Source organism: Citrus clementina, unplaced genomic scaffold (genome assembly GCF_000493195.1).
Source record: "Citrus clementina cultivar Clemenules unplaced genomic scaffold, Citrus_clementina_v1.0 scaffold_4, whole genome shotgun sequence".
NCBI classification, from domain to species: domain Eukaryota; kingdom Viridiplantae; phylum Streptophyta; class Magnoliopsida; order Sapindales; family Rutaceae; genus Citrus; species Citrus x clementina.
In genome coordinates this window covers 21,952,852-21,974,726 of record NW_006262274.1, presented here as the reverse complement: position 1 = coordinate 21,974,726, position 21,875 = coordinate 21,952,852, and the positions used below count along the sequence as shown (strand labels likewise).

At 34.7% G+C, this 21,875-nt stretch overlaps 2 protein-coding genes across 2 annotated transcripts; both read right to left on the bottom strand.

The window, feature by feature from the left end:
* Window positions 1-10,059: 10,059 nt before the first annotated feature.
* Window positions 10,060-11,911, bottom strand: LOC18045018 (protein JINGUBANG). Its single transcript, XM_006438137.2, has one exon. It carries the CDS (start codon window positions 11,570-11,572, stop codon window positions 10,259-10,261), a length of 1,314 nt encoding a protein of 437 aa, XP_006438200.1. The 5' UTR covers window positions 11,573-11,911; the 3' UTR covers window positions 10,060-10,258.
* Window positions 11,912-15,084: 3,173 nt separating this feature from the next.
* LOC18045017 (putative multidrug resistance protein) lies at window positions 15,085-19,649 on the bottom strand. Its single transcript, XM_024186457.1, is given in 7 exon segments — window positions 15,085-15,471; window positions 15,563-17,523; window positions 17,605-18,145; window positions 18,396-18,687; window positions 18,690-19,034; window positions 19,304-19,358; window positions 19,467-19,649. Coding segments are annotated over 7 exon segments (3,753 nt in total). The 3' UTR covers window positions 15,085-15,095.
* Between the last annotated feature and the right edge of the window lie 2,226 nt (window positions 19,650-21,875).

Below are 21,875 nucleotides of genomic sequence, written 5' to 3'. Positions count from 1 at the left end.
ACGAGCTATAAATGATCTAACATCATATTTTCACCAAGATCAAGTCTTTGCATGCAAATCTGCAAGGTCCTAACTTGAGAACCACCACCAACACAGTCACAAGGATTTTATTAAGTTACAATCAATGTAACGTAGGTGACGTTTGTTTTTTTATCTGAAATCTGAATAGACCTGAATTAATCTGAATTCTGAATAGATTTAAATATCTGAATCTGAATAATATGTTTATTTTTTTGTTTGAATCTCAAAAAATAAGTATTAAGTTGTTTGTTTTTTCAACTTAAAAAGTTGAAAATATGTACTTTTACATTTGTATCCTTATTAAATTTGAATGTCAAATAAATAATAAATTAAATACCACAATATTTTAACATTTATAAGTAAAACTATATTCAAGTGAATACATAATTATTTTAGAATTTTAATATATAAAATACCATAAATTTTAAATTTTATCGTATATAATATAAGAAAGAAAAAATAAGAAATTTTTTATGTGGGATAAATGCCTATGGGTGAGTTTTGGGATAGACATGAAAAATAAATTATAAAGCAGGGATATTTTTTACATTAGCAAGTAATTGACTTGATTCAGATTTCTCCATTAAGTAAAAAGCCAAAAAAATTGACTTATTTTATTAAGTTAAAATTATCTAAAAAGTGTCATTAAGTTATAAAAATAAACACCTCTAATTAACTTAATTAATTAAGTTAAGTCACTTTAACTCATTAAGTTAAAAAACAAACGCTACCTTAGTCTTTTTTTTGTCTTTTTTTTTTATAAAACTATACCTTATGATATTTACAATTATTAAGATCAATTTACATTACATCTTAATAGTACCGCCGCCCAAATTATTGAGACCAATTTACATTACATCTTAATAGCACCGCCTAGATTTTAACCCTCGAAATATTCGAGGGACGTCAAACTCTACTTATGAGAGAAAGACTGTTTTCACTCAAATTTAGAAGAAGAAAATTTAAATTAAACCCTTACAATATATTTATAAATTCTCAAACTATTTCCCTCACACTTGTGAAGGAGTTGCGCTGCTCATTGGGCCAAGCCCTAGTCGTTAACTTATAGTCTATTTAAAAAAAGAGTGAGAGAGAGTTACGTGGCAGTAGCTGACAAATCATGGGGATATAAATTGCATTGATTATAATTTGAGAAGACCTCAATCATAAGGACATGGTTAAAGGTGCAGAAGCTGCAAGTAACAGCTTCGAACTCTCCCATTTCCATCACCTTGTATTGGGACCTCTTTCTCTCTCCTCTAGCACCCGTGGAAGTTCCCCATTGGCTGCTGTCACTTACAGAAGCTGTAACATAGACTTCTCCCAATCATAATCATCGTTGTGGTGGCTCAAGGACAATTGGATGAAGAAGAGGTTGACTAGAGAGTTTTGAGAGAAGTCATTGAATTCATGAATGGATTTTAATTTGATTTGGCCTTTTTCTTCTAGCTTCTAGGTTGGATTAGGCATGTTCATTGATTTTTTAAAATAAAGATTTGTCTGCGTATTGTTGTAGTATACTATAAACTTGCGGGTGGAAAGTAGAAGATTGGTAGATGCCATTAAAATTTTTAATGAAATATTTAAAATAATATATATTTCTATAACACCTCTTTTTAATGATAAATTTAACCTTAATTAAAATTATTCGTCCTGAAATCTCAATTTTTTAGTTTTTTTTTGTTATGTTCACAGTCCATATCCATTGAAAATTTTCTCTTCTTAAAGTTCTTTTAAAGATTTTTTTTTATAAGACAATAACTCTAAATATATATATATATAAATTCAACCCCACATTATTCACAAAATTACGGGTCTTTTTTTTCATCTCCGATTATTCGATAATTTCCACAAGCACAAATTCCATTTTTAATAGGCCCAAGGAAGATGTGATATTGTACTCATGGGGCTCGCAGGTCTTCGAAGGGATGAATTTCGTGCCTTAAATAATATAATATATGAACGGAGTTGGCTTGTTAGAGTTAGGCTGTTGAGTTAAAGTTTGCAGATCTGTTATTTATGTACATCTATTCTTTTTGTTTTCTAACTCTTGATTTAAAAATAACAAAGAAATATATTTAATTTAAGGTTTAAAACATAAAAAAATATATATAACAAAGGTGTTAAAATCTTATTAAGAGTAACAAATAATACGCATAACCCATTTGTGTAAAGAGTTTTAGCTAGTGAATTTGAATGTAATTTCTCAATAAAGGCTAAATGTATTAGAAAGATTTTAAGAGGATTTTAGAGGGGTACGCCCGTCATATAAAAGAGGTATGAAATAAGAATACAAGGTATGCTGCTGAGAGAAATTATTTTACCCAAGTTTAGTAACTTGATCCTGTATATTTGTAGATTCAATACCCAAATTTTGACGTTTACATTTGAAATAAATTGAGACTTACCTCTAAATATTATTTTCAAGTTGCTACCTATCACCTCTTAAGCTCCAACTTTCTCAAATACAGACTCTATTTTAATTAGATATAGCAATTTAAATTGGTGAAAATAAGTAATTTAGGATGTATTATAACAGAATTAATTTAAGTTAATCCTAATAAATCTCCAAAACATATTAATAAAATTCTGTTGTGATATCTCAATATTAAAAAAAATTCCCTCGAGAACAATGATAAGATCATGGCTGTGCGTCTTTGTTATTGTTAAGATGAGAGAAACCCACGTAATGATTAAATATTTAATTAAACAAACAGAAAGAGCGTAACTATGTGATTTAATTACCACAAATAACATTAATTATTGATTAGCCAGCCACCCATTTAGAGGTTTCCCGAAACAATGCGGAGCTTGGTCGAAGTTTTAATTAGACTCCAACCTCACCTTAATATTTGCTAGATAATATGCACGTTTTTGGACTTGTTCACCCAAATAAACAAGTCTTGAAGGAAAACAAAAAAATTCAAGAGCCTACCTTTCTTCACAAATCAAACAGCGGAATGAGTGAATGTTGGATCACGTTAATGTTCGAAAGGAAATCACAGGTGAAAATGCTCTTTTTATCACAATATAAATACCTTTTCAATGTGTTGTTCAATTTTCTTGGTTTAGCACTAAGAAGAAGAGAAGAAGTATTTTATTCAAGCAGTTACCATATGCGGGTTGAGTCAAGTTAGTCCATCATGAGAGACCCATTCGTGCAACAAGCATGAATCTATCTTATAGATGTACTCCCTCACATAGGGTATTATGGAACAAGGATTTTGCCCTAACGGAGGTAAAATAAAAAAAATAACAAATCTAAAGAGGGTTTAACGTAAAACACTTATTATTAAACTTATGAAAATTATCATTGCACCACCTCTCTTTTGTCTTATATTCATCCAACCACTATAAAATTCTAACATATTCTCTACACTATTTTTCTTTTTTAATTTGTATCAATTAGTCACTTTTACGCTAACACCGTTAAATAATTTAAACAAAATGATAATTTTACCCCTAAAAAAATTAAAAGACCATTTTTATTTTATAAAAACTTTGAAAATAAAAAAAATTATAATTCTAAAAATACCCCTAAATTTAATAAAAAATAAATCCAAAATTAGAATTTTTATTTTTTTATTAAAATTTATTTTAATAAAAAATTATAATTATAAAAATAATTACAAAATTTTGGGATTTAATAAAAATCCCCTAAATTATTAAAAATTTGAAATTTATTTTTTAATAAATAAATTCAGTCATTTTAATAAAATTTTTCAAAATTATAATTTTTAATAAAAATAATTAGTAAAATTTTGGAAATTCTAAATTTAATAAAAAACAACTGAGCATCTCTATTTAAAGATTTATTTTTATTAAATTTAGGGGTATTTTTATAATTATAATTTTTTTTATTTTTCAAAGCTTTATAAAATAAAATGATATTTTAATTTATTTAGGGGTAAAATTGTCAAATTATTTAGTGATATTAGTGTAAAAATAACTAGTTGATACAAATTTAAAAAGAAAAATAATACAGAAAACATGTTAGAATTTATTAGTGATTGGATGAATATAAGATAAAAAAGAGACGATGCAGTGATAATTTCCCTTAAACTTAATTAGTTATGCGAGTGATTACATAGAATATTTATATGTATTTTTCAAGTCCTGGGGAAATTTATCTATCCCGTCAGAAATTATAAGATCTCATCCAAAACAGGGAAAAATACAAATGATAATCGTAAAAAATCTGCAGAATCGAGATAATTTTCATCGCATTGGTTGAAGATATAGGTACATCAAGCCATCAAGTGTCTATCTCTTCATGAAGTCTTTCTTGTTTTCAAATTTCTCCTTAGGCCCACTGAAAAAGAAACACTTATTATTATTATTATTATTATTATTATTATTTTGAATGGAACCCTTGTTTGTTAAGACATACTTTATGTACACGACACATTCAGCCATTTCTTTGATAAATGTTGAGGACATCTCATGATTTCATATATGAAATTTCCATTTGAAAGCCTCCGGATTGATGAAGTACCCTTTATGTGTTCATTGCCATGGATGGATTGCATATAATATAAAAACCTAAATGAGAAATTTTATAAAATCAACAGATAAGAAAAGATAATACAAGTGGGGGCATAAATGAATATAGTGAGCGATAAAATTTCATATCTAGGGATACGTTTAGACTGTTTTCCATAGTCTCCAAGTCCACGATACAACAAAACAAGCCATCAACTCACCAACTCGCGAATGGGCCTATGGCCCAGCAGTGAACCTCTACTCTTACAGTTAAGAAAGATTGTGAGAGTAGGGATTCGAGTCCTCATGAATTCAAAACTCTCTCAATCAAGCATTATGCATGATTGTGTGTAGTTTATTTATATGTCTTTCTCTCTTGTGAAATGCGCATGATTGTATGGAGTTTATTTGTAAGTCTTCCTCCCTTGCGAAATGCGAGTGAAGTATAGACATCCATTGTTTATGAGGGTTACTTGTCTGGGCATGTATTTTATAAATTTAATGTAACAATACAAGTATCAGTTATTTATATCTGATTATAAATATAATATAATGTCTGCTGAATTTATATATATGATTGTAAGTATCAATATAATATAATAATAAGATGTGTATTAAGTATTAAAAAAAAAAAAAAAAAACTCACCAACTCAAAAAATAGAAGAAGGATTTCAGAGCTAGCCTCTGTGGCTGAGAATTAATTCATGTTGTTGGAGTACTGGAGAGAGAAAGGGGATAAGCAAGTTGCACGACAAGTTAACTATGCAAGTCTGCAATGCAAATGCTGCTGCATGGCCACCGTTTGAACAACCAATCAATTCGCCGCGCGTTCTAAAACTTCTAACTTTTATTGGTTTTTGAAGAAACTAGCTTGGACCAATGGGGTTGTCGCATAAGTCAAAAACAAAAGGCTGATGCTTTTTGTGATATCATAAGCGTCACCCGAATTCTTTAGTTTATCCAACATTGATCCCCCCACAACACCCCCCACCCCCCCCCCCATATCTTCTCAGTGGAAATATTAACCCACCGTTACATCTCAGGCAGCAAAAACGTGCCCTGTTTGATGCACGCTTTATGTCAAAGCAAGCAACAAATTAATTCAGATTTAATTTCAGCGCAGATTTCTCTGCTTACGGATTTGATTGGTCTTGTTGTCATTCTTACCCTCGTCGAATTGCGTAGGTGGCCCTTTGATATGCCAAAATAATTACGCATTGTTTATGATATATACTGTTATTAAAGTACGTAGTTCTCCTTTCAGTTTATACGAGCTGCCGAGTTGGCATCAATTCTCTCTTAGGCCTTGTATTTCGTAAGACGACCTAAAATATATACTTTAATACTGGCGTTTACATGAAATTAAGCCGGAGACAGCTAGCTAGCTTTAAGTGTTGTTCGTTGATCAAATTATTGGTTTAGGCGTTTGCCGCTGTTTGCGCGTTCACTGTGTCGTACTCGAAAGCTCGAGGAATAAAATTATTCAGCCTTGAGCTTCCCGTTTTCTTATTTTACAACTTGGAAACACAAGATCTTGAGACAGATTACAGAAGAATCGGTTATAAATTTTAGAACTAAAGGGTTCAGTTTGATTGAACCTGAAATTTCTTATTAATTAATTCTAATCTAAATTCATTTATAGACGTAAATTCATATGGTGACACTGATCCTGATTAGTGACAAAAATTAAAAATCAAGAAGTGTCGGTGATTGTATCACGTAACGATTGTTTAGATGAATTTAAATAACGCCGTTATACCCATAGACTTTTTTTCAATTATGCATTGATGAATTGATACCTAATTAATCGTAGTAAATTATGCTCGGTTCAAAAAGCAAAATGCTTAATGTTTAAAAATCTATCTGAGAATGACTTGAAAAGTGAAAACACTAGGGCATGATGTCGGCTGCCACAATACATTTAAATTTAATAATTACTGGGAGAAAATAATTTAATCATCATCAATTACATATCTTAGCATCGATCGTTACTCGATAGTTGATATATATCTTATTCTTACTTTTCTAATGAGCTTAGTTTAATTAATTAAGTCAATCTTAACCAATAAATCTAATAAATTTAATAAACTTTGACTACATAACATTTGAAATGAATTATTGCACAAAAATCCAAATCATGCAATTTGCTTGATGTCCGTCCTCAATATATGTGTGTGTGTGTGTAAACAGTCACCGGGAATACAGTGTGCTGCTGGGCGCTAACATTAAATGTATCATCAACAGTCAAACTTAACTCTGGTATTATTTTAATCTTTAGAAACAAACCCAATGAAGCAGGAACAAATAAAAAATAAATTCCTTTTAGCTTATGGACAGAAGCCTAACCGGTAACCGTAAATAACAGCTATACACGAAAAAGCATGATTAATATTTATGACAAAATCTTGTTAATTGCATTGCCATTGACCTTGATTATTAATTTTATCAGCAGCATTAATATATCATATATCATGCTTAATTTGCCAAATTGAGATAACATTATAACGCGGAAACTTTTTATTATTATTATTTGGAAATGATTATTTATTTTCTTGTTCCTTCGGGGATTTTATCCGTGTATGTAAACAAACAAGAAAAGAAAAAATATTAAAAGAAGAAACCGATAAGTGTAGTAGACAGCCATTATTCATGCATTTGGACCAAACTTTTCGTGCTGTGTTTTGGTAACATGCCCTAAGTTCAAAGTAGACGGAAATTAAAGAACATTCAAATTAGGTTGGCATATGTACTATCGGTCTCTTTGAAAAGGAAACTCCTTATCTTTTTCCTTTATTAGAAATTAACATCGTTTGCATTACATTCTTAACTGCGGACAAAATACAGATGGAAGATTACAAATATTGGATATATAATTTGTTTTAATATAAAAAAAAAACATTGTATCTGCAAAGAAAAGAAAATTCAGGTATGAAAATATAATTATTTTAAGTGACGGAGTTATATATATATACCCCAAAACTTAAAAGTGTGTTCACGTGAAAAAATAAATAAATAAATAAGGGCATTCACACTAGAGAAGAACAATATATAATCATTTTCAGGTGCAGACACCCTCATTTTTTTTTTTTAACATGGACACGCTATTAAACCGTGCGGTTTAATGAAGTTATTATTTAATGTTTTATAAAACTGTGTGGTTTAATAACATCAAATTTGACTCAATTAAACAGCACAACTTAAAAAGCAAATTCACATGAAAAAAATAAAAACACTCACACTAGAGAAGGACTAATAAGGATAAATACTCATTTAATTTCCATAATCTTAACCATTTATCTAATTAGTTTTTGTACTCTCAAAAATATAAGTTATGTTAGATTGAAAATACTATTTTATCCTTAAAAATTTATAGCTGCTTAAATAATGATAGAATGTTTTAAATAATTTTCAAAATATAAAGACTAAACTACATATATGATTGAAACTGTAGAAACTAAATGATGATTTGCCCTTATTCAAATATAGATTTTCTCTATGCAATTCCTTTTTAAGAAACATAATAACGGGCCTAAAATAACCCCACGCATTTTCGATCACTTTGTGCATGAAAAGAATCAAACCATCTTAAATTTTCATCTTCTAGTAAACTGTATGAAATCAAGACTATCATTAATTACTAATATTTTAGAGGTTTTTTTTTTTTTTTTTTTTACAAATTTTAAAACCGAGATAATTAATGCGCCTCTATACTTTTAGTCGACCGGAAAATTAAAGAGTTGATAGAATAATTTTCTATAAATTCTCGCCAATAATTTATCCTGAACGTTGACTATATGATGTATCGTTCCAAAGCAGCATTTGTTTACTTGACTAGGCAGACGACACCAAACGGTGTGTATGGTCATATTGGCATAATTGGGCGTCTCTTTCTCTTTTTGGTCCTACTGAGAGTACAAAGTCCTTATAATGCGGATTTTGGTAGGCCATAATGTAGTACTGAATTGTACCAATTGAGAGACATGTCAATATCTCAATAATGTGCACCGAGCAAACAAGCGTGTCTTGTTGTTGAAATAAATTGCATTTAGCGGAAGATATAGGATCGTATATGATGAAATTGACTAAAAACAACTCTGATGCTTTACACATTCAGATTATCTATTTCAAACTTATAATTGTCTAGCGGAAACTCTACGACGCTCCAACAACCCACCAGATTATCATTTGTGTTTACACAAGACACTGAAATCTAATACTTGTTCCCAGTAATTAATTATTGTTTGCTGTACGTACGTGCAACGTAACATGCATGCATGTTGCCTCACTTCATATAAATTTATCTTCCTTGTGAAATAATTAAGTCACGTATGGCGCAGGTTGACGGTGACGTCATAACTAGAAAATCGAATAATTCTCGGTTGATAAAATATTTTATCAATATAAAGTGTAAATATAACGATAATGTATGTATGTCGTATCGGAGGGTACAACTATGTTCTTTAGGGCACGATCATGAAGCTTAATTGGAGGTACGTTTTGCCACTTAAATAAGTACAAAATGAGAGGTTTCCAGCTAAGCAAGAAATTGATAATAAAGGGGTCACTTGCCTGGTTATTCACGACCTGGCTTATTATTTTTAAAGCTTAAAATACCATTTGAACTATGCAACTTGCCGAAGAAAGGGCACATTCAAATGATTTAGCCCTCTTCTGTTGACCAGCTTAACGCTAATTAGTTTCTTGATGTTATTTAGATAAATTTAGCGGGTCTTGCATACGTGTGAGTCCTTTTTTTTATTCTTTTATAAGTCTTTACTTGTTTAACCCCTATAATGTGTCCGATTCCAAGGTCTCATACTCAGGTTTTGAAGACGCCCCAAATTCAAATGATTCTTCTATATATTAAAGTAATTAATACAATACATTAATTAAGCTCAGATTCGCACTTTTATCAACTAATTAATGACGGTTTATCCACCAAGTTGTAAAAGCATAAAAACCATATTGGAAACAAATATGTTTCTTCTTTTTATCTATCTATCTATATATATATAATTCATAGACTGACATCGATTTAGCCTCAAGTATTTTTGGCCAATTCGATAGAGATCGTGTAGTAATGGTAATCCAATTTGTTACGCCAAAAAATTTTAATTGGTCCTGGATTAATGTGTAAATAGGAAACCAACGATGATTCCAAATGTCTCACTCAATAACCTCTTGCCATCAGAAATAATAACAGTTTCATCTTTATATGTAGCATGAGCCGATCTTACGCTCTTCCATCATGCTGTCATTCACTATAAGATAGTATTTTTTTTCACATTCATGTACGCATGGATTACAATTCAATTTAGCTATACGTACAACCATTAACAACTAGGCTAGTATTTTACTATTATTATTAATATTTTTCCCCTTTAAATATCCTGTTGATATTATCAAGCTTTATGGATAAGATTTGCTCCCGATTAGAAACCTGATATCATTTACATCTAGAGTAGTCATACAAAGCTATAAAGAGGGTTTGTGACATATTTCCAATTATAAATATCATTACTGTAATCTCTTATTCAAAAAGGAAAAGAACAACAAAACACTATACAATGAACAAAGAGTAGCTTAAATAAATCATCACATCTAATTTATGGTCACAATATTGCTCCCGTGCTTGACTAAAATCTCCAATTCGTAGCCAAAAATGTAGATTGGAGAGAAAGAGAGAGCCAGGTGCAGTGAATGAGAATTCTTTTTTTTTTGTTTTTTTTTTGGGTCCTCACTCTTTTCTACTAATTCACAAATTCCATTTTTGCAAATTTAACGGACTGCTGTTTGGGCACGAAACCGAGACTTGCCACGCCCTAATCTCACCATCAAGACTACCACTAAAAACTGAAACGACACCGTTCTGCCCTTCCTCCGTAACTGCCGTCAACGACTTCACTGGCTTGGTGTGACCTTCCAAAACTGCCAAACAACCGAACCTCCCATCACTTCCTCGTTGCCAAATCCTCACCGTCCGATCAGCTGATCCACTCATCAACAAACCAGCGACGTTGATCAAACATAATATCGCCTTACCATGACCTCTCAAAGCTCCCGTCACCACCATGTGATTAGCGCTGTCCTCCCTATCCCACACCAGTATCGAACGGTCACATGCTCCCGAAAACAACACCGTTCCGTCGTCACTTAACGCCAGAGCATTAACCGCCGATTTATGCTTCTCTAGAGTTGCTATCAACGCGTGCCGCTTTTCGTTAAAAGGCTTGGCCCATACCCGAATCTTCCTATCAGCAGATCCCGTGTAAACGGTTCCGCCAGCCGAAACCGCCACTGCGTTGACGGCGTCCTCGTGAGCTTTGATCGACTCTAAGCAACGGAGATCAGAAGCACGCCAAATTTTCAAGCTTTTATCCCAAGAAACCGAATAGATCAAACCGTTGTTAACGGCGAGGCCAGTGACGGCGTCACCGTGTTCAATCCATAGCTTCTTCTTGTGACGGCGAACGGTGACGTAGCTGTTGGGGAGCATGAAACGGAGCAAACGGTCGTTAACGGTAGGGAGAGTGGTTTTGAATTTGTGATGTTTAGTCGGCGTTAACTGCCAGACTCGGATCTTGCAGTCCTGGTGAGCCGTGAAGATTTTTCCGTCACAGAAGGTGACAGACTTGACGGAGCCGGAAGACGAATCGTTATCATTGAAAGTATTGATGGAAGTCCAGGTGGTGGCGGTACGATCGTAGACGTTGATTTCGTGAGAGGAGGCAGCGTAGAGGAAGTTGTGATGGACGGCGATGCAGCCAATGGGGAGTTTATGTCCAAGTTGAACGGAGTTAATGCAAAGATGAGAGGCTGATGAGAAGTTTATGGTTTCATCTGGTGAGAGTTTTTGGAGGGAAGGAACAGATGGCAGAGTTTGAAGTGAGAGGTTGCTTTGGAGACTGACACTGTAGCTTCTGTCGCTAGGGGATGTGGAACTTCCGGTGGCATCGGAGGAGCTGCTCGAGTCCGAAACTAGGTGTCTTTGACTCTTGGGAAACGGCACCGTTGAGTCGTTTGCGGTGGTGGTTGTGGCGCACGTGGCTAGCCATGAACGCACCCTCATGTTTGCTTTGGTTTAAAAATTAAAAGAACGTGGGGAGTCTTAAGAGAGGGCTTGATTGCGTGAAGAGTGGAGGAGGGGTTATTATATAGGGAAAAATGGGGGTAAGAAAGTAGCAATGGGATCTTGCCACGTGGCACAAGGAAGTACGATTGCCCGAGGTCGTGAGCGGACAAGGAAGGGCATGTCTATGTGCGCTGGTATGGAGGGAAAACAGCGAGTACTACTCGATCAGATTGTGGCTTGTGACTTGTGAGATAAGGTACACACTACACACCCCCATAAGGGTATCTTAGTAAATTGACAAAAGGGGGTTGGGATCCACACCTTTCCCCCGACCCCCCCACAGCCAGTAGGAGTTTTCAATTTTTAGCTTTACAGTGGAGCGTACGGGTGGGTGGCCTGACGCGTTAACCAACAAATTAAGAAAGAGCGGAAAGAGATAATGAGATATTTGGTGACGGGCCATGGGCAAGGCTAATTCCTCTTGAGGTTTAGGCTGTGCGTTATCATGTTGCCAAAACTAGCTGTCGCGAATCATCACTCGTAAAAACAAGTTTAAAAACTTTGAAGAAGCACGACGTGTTGAACAAATTGGCGAATTTCACGACGGTTTCAGAAATGGGTGTGAAATTGGTGATTCTTTTGAATAAATACATGTTGACTTGAACCCGAAAATAAGCGGAGAATGGGTCCGTGTAATGATGCTTAGACTGGAATAACAATAGGCAGGTTGTGCTGGAGCGAACGCAAAACGGTTTGACGGTTGAAATTACATGAATTAAGGTTAAAAGCAACGTACAGGTTCACACTATTGAGTATTGAGAGGTCATGACGAATGACTGAAGCATCCAATTACAGAAAGGGCAATGGAAAATTCTAGTTAATTCTGAAATCAAAGATCAAGTTACATCAAAACAACTCATCTATTTGGTGTTTTCTGATGTTGGTGGCACAGGACTCATCTTTTTCAACTATTAAAGATTAGCATAAGCTAGATATTTTATCTGCACTTTATTTTGTCCAAACAAACCCATGGATAATTATATGTCCCCGTCGTTGAAAAAGAACAGGCATTTCTTTAAAAAATGTTAGTATTAAGTTTCTTGTAATCTCTTGTAAAATATTGTTGTTAGGTTGCTCGTTCTATTACAGGCCATAAAATAATAATTATTAAAGTACTTGCAAGTTGCAAAACCAACAATTGGCTATGCCCAGTTCTTTGGTATTTAGCCATTTAGGCCCTTGTATATTTCATCTTCCGACGGCAGAGGCATTATATAACAAAGTTTAGGAAATCGTAAACAACAAGGACATTTACTAAATCATTACTGATCCATTTTTTTCTGTGATACGTACGCCATGCACTTTGTTCTGTAGCGGAAGCTTATTATTTAACCATCTTCTCTTCTTTGACTTGTTCCTTCTCCCTGTAGCTTGGACAAATAACTCAGAACTTTTATGGGTAATTTTTAAAAATCTCCCCTGAGGTTTGGGCTTGTTGCAAATAGATGGCGATAATTGATTTATTTGTAAAAAACCCCCTACCGTCAGTTAAGTTTAACATTGACCGTTAGTTGACCGTGCAAAGACAATATTACCCTTAACAATAGTTTGTAAACGAAAATAACTAAAAAAAAACCAAAATTATTGGTGCAAAAAGCACAAACCCTATTTTTTGATAATTTTATCCTTGTCAATTCTAAAAATTTACAATATCATAGTTAAAGATTATGACTATTTCATTTTTAAATTTTTAATTTTATCTTTCTTGTAGGAATTTTAAGGAAATATCAATAATTTAAAGAGGATTTTTTAATTTTTTAATTTTAACTTTTTTATAGAAACTTTAAGAAAATATCAATAATTTAAAAAGTGTAAAATAGCTAATAATTTTGGTTTTTTTTTAGTTATTTTCGTTTATAAACTATTGTTAAGGGTAATATTGTCTTTGCACGGTCAACTAACGGTCAATGTTAAACTTAAGTGACGGTAGGGGGTTTTTTACAAATAAATCAATTCTCGCCATCTACTTGCAACAAGCCCAAACCTCAGGGGAGGTTTTTAAAAATTACCCGAACTTTTATGTTCTTTATTATATGTAATTAATGGTTTAGCAGCTTGAAGCATAATTCATGCAATTATCTGTTGTGTAAATTCTAATTTATACCAAAAGTGGATTCCTATTTGGCAATATGCACAAGTTTAGGCATGTATAAAAGACAACAACGTTTTTGCAAAACAGAAATTGAACCCTTATTATATATGTATCTACATTAGCTATTAATACACAACACCCCCCCCCCCCCCCCCCCCCACCCCAACACCCCATGATAGTATGATATCTTGAACAGGATGAATTTGCAAACAATGTCGAGTAATCGCGGTTTTGCTTTTTTAACATCAAAATTTGTCACAAGAGAGGGAACGTGTCAAATGCATGATAAGCATTTCCAACTGTTTCCAATCTTACAGAAAAAGTAGATTGGTTTCTAGCATATGTCATGTTTTAGATGCACATGGTAGCTGCATAAAATTAATTAATTCCAGCAGAAATGACAATCAGAAATCAATAAATAGCAAAAGCTAAACATTCTTTCTATCTGGTGGAGGGATCAGATATAACTGTTTGATTTTAATGGAATATGGGATGTGCATATATATATGCTTTCATTTGGCTTCACATGTCGGTTGGGATCTTGGATCTGCTTTAAATCGGCAACAATCAGATCAAATTCGTTTCAGTTACATCTGCTACACGCGTTAGTACTTGGTAATTCTAAGGTTGGTTTGGGCAATTTATTTTAATGATTTAACTTTCAGCAGGGATCTGTGTTTTTTTTTTTTTTTTTTTGGCTGAAAGATCATGAAAGTGATGCAAAAGAATGTGGTCACCAACAATTCAGTTCAGATGGTAGTTTCAGATGTATAAGATAAAGAGAAAAGAACACTACAAATAGCTTGATGCCTCGATCCCACTTTGAATTGCCAGATGATCAAATAAAGCTATGAAAGGTGGAAGAAAAAGACTTGGCTTGCTGAAGCAATAATAATTTTATGATTAACAGATCAGGTTATAATTCTGATAGCTAGCTCCGTCTCTGATGGATTCCAGTTTATAATCTTTTTACCAGTCTACATTGTTGTTTATTTCTTCAACCAACGAGAGAGATTGTCTGTTCCAATTGTAAAGATCATACCTATATTACAGTTAGTTAATATTTCAATGACGGAACGATACAACGTAATGTCATTCTATCTACGATATATATAAGAAGCAATATGTAAAGAACACATGGATTTATTTGTTGCAGTTTACCAGGAGCAGGGTGATATGTAAGATCCATTATTATGGAAAAATGACTTTTCATTTTTGCTAGATTTGACCATCATCACACCTTAAAATTGTGTCATGCTAGGTATTTACTTGCAGGTGGATAAGTGGATTTTCATGTCAAATCTTGGAAAATTCGTTATGAAATAGTTTACATATTCAACAAAATTCCCAGCTTATAATGGCAGCACCTCAGCTGTAAGGAGAGCGACTAGCTTGCATCTTAATTAGAGAGTGATAGGCACCTCCACTCCCCATTGCTAGGAGACTCGAGTGTGTTCCTTGCTCAACAACCTTCCCATTCTTAATCACCGCTATATTGTCTGCCTTCTGAATTGTGGACAACCGGTGAGCTACAACAACACATGTTCTTCCAACCATCATCTTCTTTAGTGCTTCCTGGACAAGATTTTCCGACACACTATCAAGGGCGCTGGTTGCCTCATCTAAAAGTAAAATCATGGGATTCTTCAGTACTGCTCGAGCAAGTGCAATCCTCTGCTTCTGGCCTCCTGATAGCTGGACTCCTCTTTCTCCACAGTAGGTATCATAACCGTCTTCCATGGAACTGCATTAGCCATCAAACAAATACGTTTGAACAAAAGTATACGCAATGTTCTGGTTATAAACTTGTAATGATCTCAGAGAGATTACAATACCTTATAAATTCATGAGCATTGGCTGAAATTGCAGCTTTCCTTATTTCAGCTTCTGTTACAACTTCTTTGCCATAAGCAATGTTCTGGCGAATAGTTCCTGCAAAAAGTGTTGGCTCCTGACTCACTAACGCAATACATGACCTCAACTTTCTCAAGTTGTAGCTCTTGATGTTACGTTCATCTACCGTGACTGATCCACTTTCAGGGTCATAAAATCTTTCTATTAGTCCTATAATTGTAGATTTTCCTGATCCACTTTGTCCCACAAGTGCCACTGTTTTTCCTGCTTCAATTTTGAGACTAAGACCCTTGAAAATCATTTGGTCAGGTCTTGATGGGTAGCTGAAGAATACATTCTTTAGTTCTATGAATCCTTTTGTAGGCTCTTCTATATCTTCGTTAGCTTTAGGATCTTCAGGGTCTATCTCACTTTTCCTATCCAAAATTGTGAAAATTGTTGTGATGGCACTCGACCCTTTTGCAATATCAGAAGTCATGCTTCCTGCATCGGCAATATTTTTACCGGTGCTCATTAATAAGAAGAATGCTTGAAAAAGCTGCTTCGGTGATACTAATCCTTGATTCATTATCCTCCCTGCGTACCAGAAAGTCAAAGTTATAGAAGCTGTTGTGAGAAATTGAGAGCAGAACAGGCCAATACCCGAAAACCATGATTGTTTGATGCTCTCCTTTTTTGGGCCTTTCATTGTTTCTCTGAAGAGATCCAATATCCTGTCCTGAGAGGAAAATGCAGTAATAGTTCTGTGGTTAGTGGTAGCTTCACTTGCAAGTTGGCTTCCCTCACTTTGTGATTTCTTAGCTTTTTCAGACATACTTTTCATTAGAACACTTCTTGAATAGAAGCACCCAATATTTAAAGGCTGGACGGCAATCATAACAATTGCTACCCTCCATGTAACCAACAAACTGAGCGTATAAGCCAGTGAAGCACTGAAGAAAACCTGAATCAGTAATGACATACGATCTGCAATGAAGGACCTAACCAGGTGGGCTTCGTTAGCTAGTCGTGCACAGATTGCTGCACTTGTATTCTCATCCTGATCAAACCACCCAATTTCAAAAGTGAAAATTGTTTCCAGCATTTTCTCCCTCACCCTTTGAACTAAATGCTCTCCCATGATTGCAAAATTGTAGTGCTGAATGAGGTTGGCAATGAGAGTTAAGAATGCTAGGCCTAAAAAGATGAGACAGTAGAGTCTAGTTTCTGATTTGAGCTTCGAATCATCTTTAATAAAGTATGCTGAGACAACTGATCCTAAGCAGTACGCATAAGATGGATAAATTGCTCCAGAACCAGCTGAACCTAAGCACCCAAGTAAAGTTCTCTTCCACTCAATTGCACTCATTCGCAGCAACCGCAGTAGGCTTGAAGGAGAATGAGAATTATCGTGGAAGTTTTTATCATTTTGGTTTTCAACGGAATGCATTTGGAAAGAACCTGTCATGCTGATGGAAAACGTAGGGCTAAAAGGGTAGATCGGGCTATTTTGATAACTTGATCCCTCGTTAATTGGTGTCTGTGGAGTCTGCGCACTCATCAAGCTATGATGGCTTTTACTTTTTGTTGGATTATAGGAACCAGATGCAACTTCATTCCTCATTGCTGATTGCTGCAATTGCACCATTTTGCTATAGGCGCCGCCTTCTCCATTGTTCATTTGCATCAGCACATCATGAGAGCCAGATTCAATTACTCTCCCTGATTGAAGTACACCTATTAAATCAGCCTTACGAATTGTGGAGAGGCGATGGGCGATAATAATCGTTGTCCTTCCTTGTGAAGCCTGGTCTAAGGCTTCCTGCACTATTCTCTCAGACTCTGCATCCAAAGCGCTTGTTGCTTCATCAAGTAGAAGAATTTTTGGGTCTCTGATTAAAGCCCTTGCTATGGCAATTCTTTGTTTTTGACCTCCAGACAACTGAACTCCAAATTGCCCAACCTGATAAGTACATAAAGCCACATCAAAATAAATTGGTGCAATGGAAATCAAATTTTGTTGGATTAAGAAAACACAGCTTACCTTAGTTTCATAGCCATCATTTAACTTCATGATGAAGTCATGTACATTTGCAGCCTGAGCTGCCTTTACTACTGTTTCCATTGAAGCTCCTGGCTTGCCAATCAGAATGTTCTCCTTTATGGATGTTGAAAAAAGAATCGGCTCTTGGTTAACCAAACCCATCTGGGATCTTAACCATTTGAGCTGAAGCTTTTTTATTTTGTGCCCATCAAGGAGAATGTTTCCCTTGACAGGGTCATAAAATCTTTCGAGCAAAGAAATGACTGTGGACTTGCCAGAACCACTGCTCCCAACAAGGCCAATCGTCTTCCCGGCTTCAACTAAAAGATTGAATCGTTGAAGAACAGGGGTATCAGGCCTCGTCGGATAACTGAAGTCAACATCTTTAAATTCAATTTCTCCTCTCAGGTACGCCAAAGTTTTTCCAATTTCATCTTCAGAATTTATAACTGGAACTCGATCAATCATCTCAAAAATCCGGGTAGCAGCAGTTGTTGCCTGGGAGGTGAATGAGAGATTTGGCAGCGCGCTCATAATTCCCCTGAAAATGCAGTATTGAGGCTGTGAGTCTATTTCAACATAGACGTTTATCAGTTTATGGCAGGTAAGTGATTCCTGAAGCCATTGCACAGATTTTCCAATTTCTCTTCGGAGAAAAATTTGTGCTGGTAACTAAGAAAAATACAATTCTAACGAACTTAAATGTGACCTTCTAATAAATTGAAAATACTACAGTCTACAGATAAGAGAGAAGATAGGGGAAAAAATGAAAAAAAAGGCAGGCAACTTACACTCCTCCAAGTATTGTACAGATTCCAGCAACGAAAACAAGGCCACCTTTTTCGCCTCTCTCAGTGACAAGGACGCTGCCAACCCAAGACTGGAAAGCCCAAGCTCCATAGGTCATTCCCATGCTTCCAAGCAGCAATCCTTTTGTCAAACCTTGCTTTATACCAAGCTCCATATTTTTCCTAAGAGCCAGGCTAAATCTTTTCAATGTTTGGTGCTCCCCAACAAATGAATAAACTGTACGAATAGATGATATGGCTTGTTCTGCAATCCCACCAGCAGCTTCATAAGCTTAACCTGGGGTCCAAGGTCCTTTAGTACTTTCCCGAACACAATCCCTGGAACGATGAACAAGAGCGAGAATGGCAAAGCAGCCAGGGCCAGTCGCCAAGAGAGTAGGAATGCCACCAAGATGCTACCGATGAATGATGTGAGGTGTGCAAGACAGTTGGGTATCTTCTCAGCAACTGCATCTTGGATGGAATGGGCATCTGAAGTGATGTTGGTCACAACTTGGAAGGTAGAGGAAGAACTTGTTTGGTTGTCGAAGAAACCAACTTCTTGCCTGAGGACTGATTTCAGGTACTCCATCCTGATACGAGATGCCTGTCTCTCTGCAGTTCTTGTCCAACACATTCCTTCTGCAAAATGAATGTATATATGATACAGCCATATCCTTAAACTGGAAGCATACGAAGTTTCCTACATGAACCAGGTTTATCCAGCTAATTGTTAAGCTCATGCGGTCTAATAGCCAGAGTTAGCGAGAGTTGCAGGCTTGCAACTGTAAAAGTAGCCCGCCTCATGTTAATAATACTATATAAATCACCGGGCTAATGGTTTCTTGTTATGATTTTTGAGATCAACCGAACCCAAATAATAGGATATGGTAACAAAGTAATTCACGTACCAATGAAAGCAAATATCCCAACAAAGATTGCAACACAGAGAAGCCTCACCGCGTACTGTATAAAGGATGAAAGGCAGCTTGTTAATTACACTATGGAATAGAAGCATTGTTAATCAATTATAACGGAAGAAAATCGTTTACACAAGGAATCACTTTCAGGTACCTTGTCAACTGCTTCAATGGAGATTGAGATATCAGAAGTCCCAAGCTCGTTGATCACCATGCTGAGAATGTACATGGTGAGCGGAGTCATCATCCCATCTCCGATGCTGCCCACCGTTCCAAAAAGCAAGAGCAATTTGTCTTTGCCATCAGCATACCGAAATAGGCCACCTTTGGTCCCCATATAACTAGCTTTGATATACAACTTAATTAATTTGTTCAGGTAACAAAGTTATTTAATTATCCAATTTAAACTTAAAATTATTGGCTAATTTGCACCGTTAATGTTGGTATATATAAGGAATTCTATAGAGATAGCTACCGTTAATAATGGACACAGAAAAAACTTGCAAGTTCAGGACAATGTGCAGATTCAGGTTGTCTTCTAGATTAAGCCAGCATTTGTGCTTGGTCCGTTTAGAATGTTGGTTGCCATAATTCCAACTGCCTCAGGTTAGTAAATTGTGGGTTTTTCTCTTTAGCTGCCGGCTACCCAGAGAGCACATACACACCAAGAATTATTATCTTTCATTCTTATACAGTCGTCACAATTAAATTAATAGCTGTGTAATCTATTAATTAAGGAATCTATGATATGTAAGTACCATTGCATAAAATGCCAATGTTCCATTAACAACACCTCGCAATGTCTCATCATTGTGACATCCAAAATATTCTGGAGGATCCGGCAGCAGAATAATTCAAGATTTGGAATGTAGTCGGACACTTTTAGGAGTACATGCAGACTAGAGAGATCTTGTAGAATTTCTAGGCAAAAATAAAATAAATACATGTTCCACGCTACTGGCGAACGAGTCAAAACAGTTTCTTTTAGTTGGTAGGTTAACAGAAGAAAATTTTAGTGACCTTGAACAAATCATTTCGATTAGGGCATTATTTGGTGACCTTTAGCACATCATCTCGACTAGGATGTTATTTGGTCACTTGAAGCACGTTACCTTGACCAGGAGATTATTTGGCGACGTCGAGCAGATCATCTCGACAAAAAGGTCACCAGAAAGCAAGACTCAATCAAAATAAACTACCACAGATCTCTTCTGAAAAATCAGGGCACGAATTTTATCCATAAATAGTTATTGCCACGATCTAAGGTGGTGGGTTTCAAGTATTTATAAATGTAACACCCCAAATTCACCAAAAAAAACTCAATAGGAATTTGGAATGAAACCTTATAACATTAGTCTTATAATTAATCCCAAATAAAGTCAATGTTGTCCATAGCCAAAATATATTCTCCAAAATAATAAATAACTCAATAATCCCCCAAAATAAAAACTAGCTCTAAGAATTAATCAAAATAACTACAATTAATTCATTTAGAAAATGCCAAAGTTTTTCAGCTAACAAATCCTCTCCGCCAGACCAAAAGCCCACATCTCTAAAATCAATATGCAAAATGTTGGAGACAAGAGGTGAGCCGTCAACTCGTTAAATAAACTCATGCATAAAGTTATTAATACGAAAAAGTATATAACCATTATTATGAAATACTATAAGTCAGGAAAACAGTAATCATTTTATAATCATATGTAACTTATAATCAGTTACGTTTTAACGTAAAAATCATTTTCAATAAATAATCGCGTAAGAAATCATTTATCAATAAAACCTTTCTTTCGTTCAATTTGCTCATGCCACGTAGTGTCACTTGTATCCCCGGTGACCTGGTTAATAGTTCAATATGTTACTTGTACTCCCGATGACCTGGCCAATAGTTCAATTAGGGTACTTTACACCGCAGTAATCGTCAATAGGTGGTGCGCACAATACAACTAGCTATTCAAAAATATCAACAACAGTAACTACAGACAATGAGCCAAAACCTTAAAATAGTTTCTAGTTTTTCAATACCAATCATTCAGTAATATTTCGATAAAACACTTATAAGACATTGAATTGGCAAAGCTTTACAAATACTTTTAAGGAAAAATATTTTATAGAAAAATAAGTATTTTAAAATTATTTTTAAAATAAATTTAAGAAAATATTTTAAATAGCTTCAAAACCATAAATTGCCAATCCATTTGAACAACATTATTCTATTCATAAATATTTACATATAATAAATATTATGCATGAATTCACTTACCTTGATCCAATGCAATCAACAATATCCCAATCACACAAGCTCACTCTTGGCCTATAATTATCAAGACAAAATTCTTATCAATATCTTATTCAATTATGAGCTAGATAAAAAACAGCCCAAAAATCCTTAAACCATGTACTCTTAATTAAACACATCAAATCACTAACTGTACTAGACTATTATAGAGGAGTTGATTTCTATCAAGCTATAAACATGTCAGAAAATCATAAATATCACAAAAATCTATTGTAAACGTATTGGCATTCAATATAAAATTTAACAATCATCCCTGAAAATTGA

Excerpts from the sequence above, each read along its gene's own strand:
- LOC18045018 (XM_006438137.2), bottom strand. The coding sequence starts at position 11,572 with ATGAGGGTGCGTTCATGGCTAGCCACGTGCGCCACAACCACCACCGCA.